General features: G+C 35.5%; 1 protein-coding gene across 11 annotated transcripts in view; it reads right to left on the reverse strand.

The window, feature by feature from the left end:
* Positions 1-12,131, reverse strand: part of ANKRD12 (ankyrin repeat domain 12) — a 113,979-nt gene that overhangs the window by 14,448 nt on the left and 87,400 nt on the right. For all 11 annotated transcript variants that reach the window (XM_045527252.1, XM_045527250.1, XM_045527254.1 and 8 more), the window contains one exon: positions 4,334-9,042. In XM_045527252.1, coding sequence (XP_045383208.1) covers positions 4,334-9,042 — 4,709 coding nt within the window. The remainder of the gene's footprint in view (positions 1-4,333; positions 9,043-12,131) is intronic.

The following is a 12,131-nucleotide window of genomic DNA, read 5'->3' on the forward strand; positions in this document are numbered from 1 at the left end:
AACAAAAGGCTGGAGTTCATATGTTAGTTCTAATAACTACGAATCTTAAAGTCATTTGAAGCTGGGTTTAAGATAATGGTAACTCCTTAAAACCATATAGTTTTAGAAAGTTTAAATGGACTTTGGGATATACTATTTCAATTTGCTTTGAAGTAGGGTAGATATTCTTGCTTTATAGATGCGGAAACTAAGGATCAGAGATATGAACTGAATTATTCAAGATCACACAGCTGGTTTATAGCAAAATCTAGACTTGAATTTATGTATGCTAAATTAGAAATCCACTGCTCTTTCTACTATATTGTGCTGTGTGTTCTACTTTAGTAATTCTCATTTAAACACAAAAATTAAAAAAAAAACAAAAACTCATCCAGGCCGGGCACAGTGGCTCACACTTGTAATCCTAGCACTCTGGGAGGCCGAAGCGGGAGGACTGCTTGAGCTCAGGAGTTCGAGACCAGCCTGAGCAAGAGCAAGATCCTGTCTCTAAACCCCCCTCTCCCCCCCCAAAAAAGAACTCATCCAGAAAAATTTCTCAGCTCTGCTTACAGTCCCTTTTGAAACAATATAACAACTAAATACTAATATAATCAAAGACATATCCCTAGAATTGCTTCAAGGGAACCAAACTCGTATTACATTATCTTTGCAGGAATAGGAAAAGGTGACAGAGTATACATAACATATACATATATGTGTGTATACGATACACACACATGCACAATATAATAAATCTACCTAAATATATATATGAAGTCGACAGACTGCATTAAGGCAGCAACCTAACATTGTTTATTTCAAATTGTTTTTACTGAAATAGTTTGTACAAAGTTCTAATTTAAATATCTTCATAGTTATACCTATATTTCAAGCCTATAATATTACATATTATTTCAGTTAAAATTTCTTACCCTTTCAGGAGAAATAAAGTTGGGGAATAAAAGAAACAAGTTACTAGTTTCATATTCTTTGAATCATTAACAAATGATTTTGCTGAAAGAGTCTATTGGTGACATTTATTTACAACCCCTATTATTTTTTGAAACAGGGTCTTGCTCCATCTCCTGGGCGAGAGTGCAGTGGTGTCATCATACCTCACCACAATCTCAACTCCTGGGCTTAAGTGATCCTCCTGCCTCAGCTTCCAGAGTAGCTGGGACTACAGGCACACACCATCATGCCTGGCTAATTTTTTCTAATTTTTGCAGAGATGGGGTCTCATTCTTGCTCAGGTTGGTCTCGAACTCCTGGCCTCAAGCAATCTTCCCACCTCGGCCTCCCAAAGTACTAGGGTTACAGGCGTGAGACACTGTGCCTGTCCCACAACTCCTGTTATTTTTAATCCATTGGGGGGTATCTAAATCTGTCTTTTAAGAAGAATTAAAAGGCACTAGCATTGGGCAGATTCTGTGGTTGTGGGACTAAAAAAAACCTCTATCTTGTAACTTTTTGATCTTTTCTGAATTGGGCTTTGAAAGAAGGAACATCTTTGAAATAGCACAGTATAGTCAGAGGACTCCAAGAATAACAAGTGTGTACAGTAGGGATGTAACTAGAACCAAGACTAGAAAATTATGAGAAGGACCTTGTATACAATAAGGAACTGGGAGTTCAGCCTATACAAAATTAGGACTCCCTGAAGATGTTTAGCCCAGGAGTCACATAATCAGATCTGTTTTAAAATGAACCCAGAGAGTAAGAAGTCTAGATTGAGAGAAGAGATTAGATGAGGACTAGAAACCTATGGCAGCAACTTAGAATGTCTGTTTTACTTATCTCTGGTATCTAGTTGTTAGCATAATGCTTAGCACATAGTTATGAATTATATGCATATGCAGTATGATAAATACTTGATAGTCTAAGAGGCTAAAGAAGTCCTTGCACAGCAGTGGTAACAGAGAGAAGGGGAAAGAGAAGTGAGAGGAATGAATATGACTTAGTGATTGATCGGATGTGAAGGTGAAGAGGAGGAGATCAAGGTTGAATCTTGGGTTTCCAATCAGGGGAAATTCAATAGCTGATAATGACAGTAATTAAAGCAGAGGGCAAAAAGAGCATTTTTGCGATAAATGGGTTTGGTATTGGGCATAATGATTTTAAGGATCTTAGGGGACACACAGGAGATATCCAGAAGCAGCTAGAAACATGGTTATGGACATACATCAGTAGTATATTCTGGGCTGAAGATGAATTTGGGACTCATTCTGTAAGAGATAAATGATGTCCTAGCCCTTAAACAGATTACAGCTCAGAAGTAGAGGCAGACATGTAAACAATTTACCATGAGATTATTGGGGAGGTATAAGGAAGACACAAGCTATTCTGCTTTGAAAAGATTTTCCACAGAGGTGACATCACAGCTGGAACAAAGGTATGGAAAAGGACAGAGAAGGGGATGGAGAGAAGAACATTTCAGGTAGAGAGAACATTACTGCCAAGGCATCAGAGTAAGTTTGGTTTGGCTGAGATACTGGGTGAGTTTGGCAGCAGCAGTGAGAAAACGAAGCTGGAGAGGTACTCTGGGGTCAGACTGTGAAATGTCTGGTTAGTATGCAAAGCTTACAATTTGGATTTTAAGCTGTAGGTAATGGGAAGCCAGTTAATCACAGTTTAGGTATTTAAATAGGAAAATGGCTTTTTATTGCTTTAAAAAGAATAGAAATTTAACAACAAAAAGTCTCCAGCAGGAGACTAAAAGTATAAAGAAAAAGTTGCTGCAATGATCTGAGTGAGGGATAATACGGGTCCTCACACAAGACAGTGGTAGACAGTACAGATTGTGGAGTTGTAAAGCAGAGTCGTTAGAATTTGGTGACTGCTCATTTACTACTTCGGTGTCATTACTAATGAATACAGATTTGGTTTTGAGGAAGCAAGGAGTAAATAATTCCTTCTGGTATATGTTAAGTTTGAGATCTTAGTGCAGGAATGAGGCACTCATCTCTCAGTTTCTGGGAGTGTTGGTGGCTAGTATCTCTCACTGGAGTCCCTCTCCAATTACCTTTCAGGGAACAGTACTGGTGTGCCCAAAGGCATGTTCCCTGAGGGGAGGGCCCCTGGCAGAAGGGACATCCTACTCCAAAGCTCTTGTGGGTTCAGTTGAGGCCACTGCTGCAACTGCATTCTCACTCTGCCCAATTCTGCTTGTCTCACATACTTATATTCCTGATAAAACTCACCAATAAACTTCTTGCACACAATCTCAGTTATCTACTTTCTGTAGAACCCAATTTATGACAAGGTGTTTGAAGGACATTTAGGTGATGATGCTCTGAAGGAAACTATATTTAATTCTGGAGGTCAGCAAAAATGATATGGCTAGGTAAGAATGTCTGGGGATTAACTGGCACCTGAAGACTGCTGAAACCATAGAGACAGGTAATCTCCACATCTGGAGAGCACATAAAGCAAAAAGTCAACTGGAAAGTGGATCACTAGAGAACTCATGTTTAATGGGTGCGTAGACAAAAAGAGTCATTAAAAGAGATAGAAAAAGATTAGGTAGTGAAGCACAGGAACCAGAAAAGATCATCATCATGAAAGACCAGGGAGGGGAAGATTTTATGAAGTAGTCACAATGTCAAATTTGACAGATCAAATAGAAAGAAAAACGAAAACAGGCCAATGAGTCTGGCAATTAAGGGCTCAATAGTGTTCTCTGCCAGTGCGTGATGGTTAACAGGAAATGAAACAGAGAAAACACGGTGCACAGACTACTCTCCAAGAGCATGGCAGTGAAAGAGAGAGACAGTAAGCTCGACGAGCTCATTTAGTGACACATTTTTCATCCTCAGGATGGAGGAGACCTATGTTCTGAGTGAGTGGGTAAAGGTAAACAGAGAGGGGAAATTGAAAAAAATATACTAGTGAGAACAGTGTTTTAATAGAAGGTCCCAGAGATGAATGGAAAAAATGGGATCAAAAGCTTATGTAGAGGCATTAGCCTTCAAAGAAATAAAAACATGTCTCCTTTGAAACAAAAGAAAAAGTAGGTAAGGAAAAGAAAATACTGTAGGATCTGTGCTGTCCGATAAGGTGGCCATTAGCCACACTTCGCTATTGAGCACTTTCTGAAATGTCTGAATTGAGATGTGCTGTGAGCATACCAGATTTCAGATTTAAGTTTTAAAAAATGTAAAATATCTCAATAATCTTTCTATATTGATTAATGTTAAAATAGTACTTTGGATATATTGGGTTAAGTAGTTATTAGGACTAATTTTACCTCTACTTTTAAAAATGTGGCTACTAGAAAATTTGAAATTACTTCTGTGGCTTGCATTATACTTCTATTGGACAGCGTTGCAGATGTATATTAAATGATGTTACTTACTGTGGGAATACAAATCTTGCTTAAGGGATTTCCATCCAGGAGATATGATCCGTTAAATGTTACATATTCATCATAATACTGAGGTGCTTGAGGAATAACACTACATAATAATTTGCGCTTTTCTTCAATTTTTTTCCTTATGTGCAAGTATTCAAAATATGGATTTGCTCTCTCTGAACTGTATGGCTGAATCTCATCTAGTTTCAGAGAATCTACGATGGCTGCCAGAGATTGCTGAGTTTTCTCTTTTGCTTGTAGTAAAGAGGGACTCACTTGCACAGGCTGAGGTACACGCGACACTTTCCTTTTCCGTGGATGGTGAATTTGAGGATCGTCTTCTTCAGTTAATCTTATTCTTCCTCTAGGAGATGAAGACTCACTGTCTTTTTCTGATAATAGTGTACAGCTAGCAAGAATCTGTTTGCTTTGATTTGCCACTGTACTCGCTCTGTTTCTAGTCATTCTTTGAGGGATTTGGTTTTCAATTTTATCATCTTCGTTATTTTCTTCTAATTCTCCTTTAACTAGTTGACCGTATTTATGTATTTCTGGTTGAGCTGACTGTTGTGAATGGTTTTCCAGACTTGATAAAGTGCTCTGTTGAGATTCTTCATCTTCGATGGAAAGCAAACACTTCTCACTTTCAGGACAGTGTTTTGCATTATCTTGTTCATTTAGGTTTCCTTTTGGCATCCCTACATTCATTTCACATAAATCAGAATCACATCTATTCAAATGAGTTAAAACCAAACTCTCCAGTTTTTCTTTTTCATGTGAAATAACCTGAATATCAGTTGTGCTATTCTCAACTTCATGGCCACTGGAAGACTTGTAAGTTAGTTTGCTAAATGCATAATGTGTATTTAGCTGGGTAGAGGCATCAGTTCCATTAAAGTCCTTTTCTAATGGTAATACAGGTAAAGTATTAGTCTTTTCAAAATTTGGTGATACTTCTTGAATAGTGCTTTCAGAATACACTGGGACGAAGGTGTCTGTCTTTTGAACCTCTGCTAGGACAAAAGTATCTTCTGTATCTTTTGTAGATTCATTATCAGTATCTAAAACAGAACTAATAATATGATTTGCATTTTTCTGTTGTAAAATACCCGGCTCTTGATTGGCAACATATGACAAAGACATATGTTTAGAAATAGATTCAGCATCTGAAAGTGATTGGCTGGGGAAAGAGCAAGGTTGCTGGGAAGGCAGAAAGGATGCTGGATCCTGAGCACAACAGTTTCCTGGCAGATCAGTCTGGTGCAGGGATAAAAAATCAGTATTTTCTTTCAATATTTTGTTTTCAGGATTACAAAAGCCCTGAACAGAGGAATCTTGATCAGGTGTATTAGAGTTTGGGCAGATAAAGTCTCTGGTGCTTAAGGTCTCCAGTCTATCCACAGGTATCTCCCATGATTTATTCTGGATCACACCAACCTGATTAGATGATTCTAAATGCACAGGACTGTCCACTACAGTGCCCACTGCAGCAGTACTCTTGATGACATTTGTATCAGCTGAAACATATTTGTTGTTTACGGATCTAGTTGGAGAGGCTGCAAAACTGGAATGTATGCTAGACACATTTGAATGGTCTCTTTCAGGCACATTTGAGAAAATCTCAGGTTTGGGAGAAGGACAAGTATCTCTTGGCACAGCTAGTAAGCTACCCTGATTGCTTTCTTCTGATACTGTCTGGAATTGTTTTGTGTGTTCACAAATGACAGATGGCATGCTACATCTTCGAACTTCTACAATAGGTCTCCCCTCGTTTATGACTAGTTTAACATCTTCTACAGAAGATGACCTGAGATGTGATGTTGGAAGTCTGTTTGCATATGGTGGTTTAATTCGCTCTGGCAGGTCAGCTAGGCTGTCCAATTCCCTTTCATGAAGAGCAGGAGATTTGGCAATTGGCAAAAAGGGTGACTGGGAAAAGGACATTTGGGATTCTGAACCCTCTAATATAAAGTCAGAGTCATACTCAACTGGAGGCCTTGGAGTTGTCACTGTAGTATGGCAGGAATCTTCTGAACTAGCAACAGAAATCATGGATACAGATCTGGAGCTGAGACCCAGCTTTTCAGTTTCTGATCTAGGAGACCTATTTAAGCTATTATCTGAAACAAAAGACAACTTCCCTAAATTCATTGTATTTTTGGTGTCAACAGATTGTGATCTGCTACTTACAGCATCTTTTGATTGTTTCTCCTTGGTGTAAGCATCAGTCAACTCTGAACTCTTTGACCTAGTAAGTTCTTTATTTTTGGATTCAGCTAATGCATGCTTTGTTTTTTCTTTATCTTTTACTTTAAGTTCTAAACAGTTACGATTTCTCAATCGTTCCTTTTCCTTTTGCTTAATTTTTTCCTTATGTTTTTTGTGCCACTGTTCTATTTCTAGGTCTTTAAGGCTTAGCATTCGTTCAAAACTTGTCTGCATTAAATCATCATTCACTAACCTCTTTTCTTTAGGTCGAGTATCCTTTGATGCTGGTGATGACTTAGGTTTAGGCTTATCTGCTTCAGACTTTAGTTTGAGTAAACTATTCAGTTGGATCTTATCTTTATGTTTGTCTCGCTCTTTGTACCTATCGATATCCTTATCTTTTTTATCTTTTTCTTTTCCATCTGGAATTTTCAACGGTTCATCTTTTCCTTTAAGGGATAAGGGTTTGTCATGTTGTGCTTTATTACCGTCTACTATACTTGACTTTTTCTCTTCCTGTGTGTGTTTGGAGTTAGTTATATTTATACTTTCTTTATCTCTAGACTTTTCTTTTTTATCTATCTCTCTGTCTTTTTCTTTACTTTTGCCTTTTTCTGATTTAGTATACTCATTATTATCTGATTGTTTATTTTTCTTCTCTATCAAGTGTTTTTCTTTGCTTTCTGCTAGATGTTTCTCTTTTTCAGGTTTTTCTTTGTCATGTTTCCTATCCGCTTTTTCCCTACTTTTCTCTCTGTCATCAGTTTTTTTAATAGTAGTAACATTTTTGATCTTCTCACCTTCTTTATGGCATTTCTCTGTGTGATGTGAATATAGCTTGTCCTTTTCTTTTATTCTATCGACACATTCACTAAGATCTAATTTATCTTTTTCTGACTTATGCTCATGTTTTGTCTTCTTCTCTTTTTCAAAATTTTTTCTTTCAGTCTTCTCGACATCCTTTTCTTTAGTTTGAAACCGTTTTTCAGATTTTTCTTTACTCTCTTTTACATGTTTTTCTTGTTTTTCAACGTCTATTTCCTTTTCCACTGACTGTAATCCTATAGATTCATCATTGGCACTTATACTCAAAGAAGTGAATTCTGTTTCTTTCTCTGTGGGTACATTCTCTCTCTCTTCTTTTAGATCTTTTATTTTTTCTTCCCTATAAGATTTCTCATTCTCCTTTTTAATCTTTTCCCGCTCTTTACAGTTCCTCTCTCTTGGGATATGCTTTTCCTTAGTTGCTTTATCATCTTTCATGTTTTTTTCCAATTTTGATTTTTTTTCTAATGTTAGGGACTCATGTTCCATATTTAAAAATAAATCTTCAGTTTCATCACTTTTAAAAAAATTCTCTTTCCAAAATTCTCTATCAAATTCTACACTCCTCTGCAGTTCTTTAGCACCATCCTTATTTTTATATTTTTCCTTTTCACCTTCAATTTCTTTTTTATGCTTTTCTTTTTCTCTCTCTTTATGTTTCAATTTATGTTTTTTTAATGTTTTACCCTCTTTATCCATTTTTTTCAGTGTGCAATCTGAATTTTCAAATGTTGGACTATGATCTTCATCCTTTACTTTGGCATTTGATTTTTCACCAAATTCTAAGTGAAAATCTTTCTGATGTTTATTTTTTTCCTTATGCTTACAATATTTTACACTTGAACTTTCTGGCAAGAGTTCAGATTCTGTATTATCAAACCGAACAAGATCAGGCTGTAACGACATTTCAGAACTTCCTGGTGATAAACATGTTTTGGTATGTTCTTGTTTTAGTGGTGTTGATTGCTTTTCACTTAATCCACAAGAATGTTTGGGAGATTTACCAGTGGAAATATGAAATAAATGTAACGAAGTATCATCTTTTGGGCTAAAAGATTTCCTAAAATTCCCCTCTTCTCTGGTCTTTTCTGGACAATCTAGTGCAGTATTAACTGTCAAGTTTGCTACTCTGGTATTTTCTTTTCCTTCTTTTTCTTGCTTTAGCTCTTGGTTCTCTTTATTTTTATTCTGATTTTTTAATTTTCTTTTAACTTTGCCTTTCTGTTTGTGTTCACTTGAAACTACATATTCCTTTTTGGTTTGTATATCAGAATTTGATGTTTCAGGGGCAGAACATGAAGTAGAAATCTTTTTGTTCTGAAGCACTTCTTCATCAGAACTTTCAGTACTTGAATACAAAACCCTAGATGGCTTTTGTTTTTTACTTTTAAATGATTTAGGATAGAAGGCTTTCTCCTGTTTTGCAAATAAAGTATTCTTTTCTGCTTCAGATTCATTCTCTTTTCGTTGTTCTTTCCTAAGAATATGCCTATCATCAATCATTTTATTTATTTCTTCATCATCATCATCTTTGAACTCATACTCATCAAGGGCAGATGGAAGAGGTGTTTTACTGGGAAGTATCTGTTTATTTTCACAGATGAGAGAGTCTTTCTCTGTCTCAGAGTCAATATTTTCATCAACACTAGAAGGATTTACTGACTGAGCCTCTTCAGAATCTAGAATAAGAAAAGAAAATCTGTTGGTCAAAACACAATTGTCAGAAAAATAAGACAGAGAAAGATATAACTTACACAATAAATATTTCAAACAATTCAAAATCATTTCAGATTTATAATAGTGCAATAGAAATACTTAAGAACTCTGTTACAGTGTTGTAGAACTAACTGCTTTATGACGAGATGCTTTTGACACTTCCAAAGGCATGCAATATATTAAATTCACAATATATAATATAAAAACATATAATACAGAGATTCATAAGCTACAGGTCTAGATTCAGGAAAGACACTAGCTACTAAAATGTTATGTAAAATTCTGCATACATATACATTTTTTCAGGAAAGAGAATACTTAACTTGACTTAGATTCTTTGATCCAAAACAGATCAAGAACCAAACCACTAACTGCAAGGGCTTAATTATGTAAACACCATAAATTGTTTTTATGTGTTTCAGAATATTTATTAGTAAAATTGTAAGGGATTGCATGATTTCCATAAAGGATAATAACTTAAAGGTGAATGATTTAATGGTCATACAAGAAATATGACTATTTAGGAAAAAAAAACAGAAAAATTAAAAGAAATATAACCAATTACCTAATTAAGATTGTAACAAGTAAATTGAATATATAATTTCATAAAAATTACTGTTTCTTAGTTTTCCTCATCTATGATTTAGACTTGTTACTAATATATGATTTAGTATAATGTGGGAAATAATGGGTTCAATTCCTATATATTTTTAAGTACATGGAAATCTAATTTTATGAAATTGCCTCCAAGCTGTTGTATAAAATATAGCCCAAGCATTGCTGATTTTATTTCATTACGTCTTTTTTTAACAAAATGAATTTTCTTCTTCCCAGGTTAGCATCTTTTCCTACCTGAAATGTTGTATACACGGTGCCTCTAACTGAAAAGAAAACCTGAGAATCTAAAGGAAATGAAAACCCCGAGGCCTCTAACCAAGAGGGGAAAAAAACCCCAAACTCATTACAATAATGATAAAGACTTCATTTGCTAATTTAATATTAAAATTATACATTTTAATATATTAGGCTTCCTCCAAAGTAATCTAGCTCCCAAGTATTCTCACATGAAAATTCAAATTCCAGTAACATTTTTGAGTGTCCACAAGGTATTTGGCACTGTAGGAGGATCTGAGAGATCACAATCTTTTTTGGAGAAGATGTGGGAATGTTCTAAGATAGTGTCATTACAAAGTGGTGAAGGGCACACTTATAACTGACTCAAACTGTACAAAAGCGATTCATGTAGCTAAAACATTTGTATCCCCCTAATATTCGGGGAAAAAACGCCAACCCCCCAAAAACCTCAAAATAAACACTCCACAGATTTCCCCAGCTAAAAAAAATAATAAAATTGAGACACAGGAGTCCCTAAAAAGTGTCAAAGAGTGATATAGTTATTCTGACATACATAGTATAAAAAAACTCATTTTTGAAATTATAAATGCTCATATATATGTTAAAAATACTCTCCATTTAATTACATTTAATCATGTAGAAAAACGTTAATACACGTTATTACTCAGAAACAGCAGTGCATTGTGTGTGTGTGTGTGGGGGAAACAAAGGAAATATATCAAAATGTATCATAGTAAACTCTGGTTAGAGAAATTTTGTGGATGATTTTTATTTTCTCCTTTAAGCTTTTCTCTATTTTCCAAATTCCTAGCACAAAAGATGTGTTACTTTTAGCATTAGAAATTTTTTTTTTTTTAAATTCACTAATAGGTATAAAATAGTACCACTATTTGGTTTGATTTTTTTGATTACTGGTGTGGCTTATTTTTCCACGTGTTTATATTTCCTTCTGTGTAATGTGACTTTACAATTTCTTCAGTCTGTTTTCTTCCAGTCTTTTTATGCCTATGCATATTATTATATTACTTCAATTATACTACACATATTATCTTATGTATGTTTCACTTAACGTTATAGCACAGTGCTTACCAGTTTTGAACAAAGGCATTAGAGGTTCAATGAAAATTCTCTTAAGGGAGTTATACACGTATGTATACACTGAGAGATGCGTTATCTGTCATTTGTGCTTCTGATTCATCAACTTGAAGCAATGCTCTCCAATGCAGATATACCTTTTTTCTAGCAGTTTTTTTTACAAGATTCCCACTTTTTTAAAAGGAAAGAATATAAATTCTAAAGTAAATAACTTAGCCTGACATTAATGTCCATGATGAGTCCACAGGTGAACTGTCACTTGGCTCTGGGTGCCAAGTCACACATGCCCAACAGGCCCACCCCTCTGCACACTATTTTCTCAGTACTATCTGCAACGACCCTGTGCTGCTTGCAGAGAGGCTGGGGACCTCAGCAAAAACCACTACCTCCATGACACCATTTTCTTGAACCCCGGCAGACCCTTTGCTTCCTTAAGCAGCCTCCAATTTTTTCATTTACTTTAACGACTCAGGAACATAGATCAACTTGGTCCTGGATACTAATGGGATAGTAAATTTTCAAAAAAGGTTTGTTTTGCCTTTCTTAGTAGATGACTGTTATAGTGAAAAAAATCACTCCAAACCTCCAAATCCTCAAACTCCTGTAAGTCAAAAAAGGCCAGGGTTATCATTATACTAAGTTATTTTCCATTTTATTCCATTTTTTTAGTCTCTGATATCTATCTAATCACTAAATTTGAACCTGTATTTAAAACATTTTAGATATTTATGACAAAAACACTCCTTTAAAAAATTCAATGTTTATCATTTCAGTTTATTCTCTATTTGGGAAACTAGGAAGGAAAATGAGAAACAGAAAGGTTAAGCAATTGTTAAAACATTGAAATTTTTATTAAAGCATTTTTCTCCATGAAAAAGTAATAAATTAAGCTCTATTTATTTATTTTTAGATAGACAAGACCTCACTGTGTCACCCAGGCTGGAGTGAAATGTAGGGTCATAGCTCACTGCAGTCTCCTGGGCTCATCCAATCCTCCTGCCTGGGCCTCTTGAGTAGCTGGGACTACAAGTTCATGCCACCATGCCTAATTTTTGCTTATTTTTTTTTAAGAGATGAGGTCTCACAATGTTGCCCAGGCTAA

The sequence above is a fragment of the Lemur catta genome, chromosome 16 (assembly GCF_020740605.2).
Source record: "Lemur catta isolate mLemCat1 chromosome 16, mLemCat1.pri, whole genome shotgun sequence".
Taxonomy (NCBI): Eukaryota; Metazoa; Chordata; class Mammalia; order Primates; family Lemuridae; genus Lemur; species Lemur catta.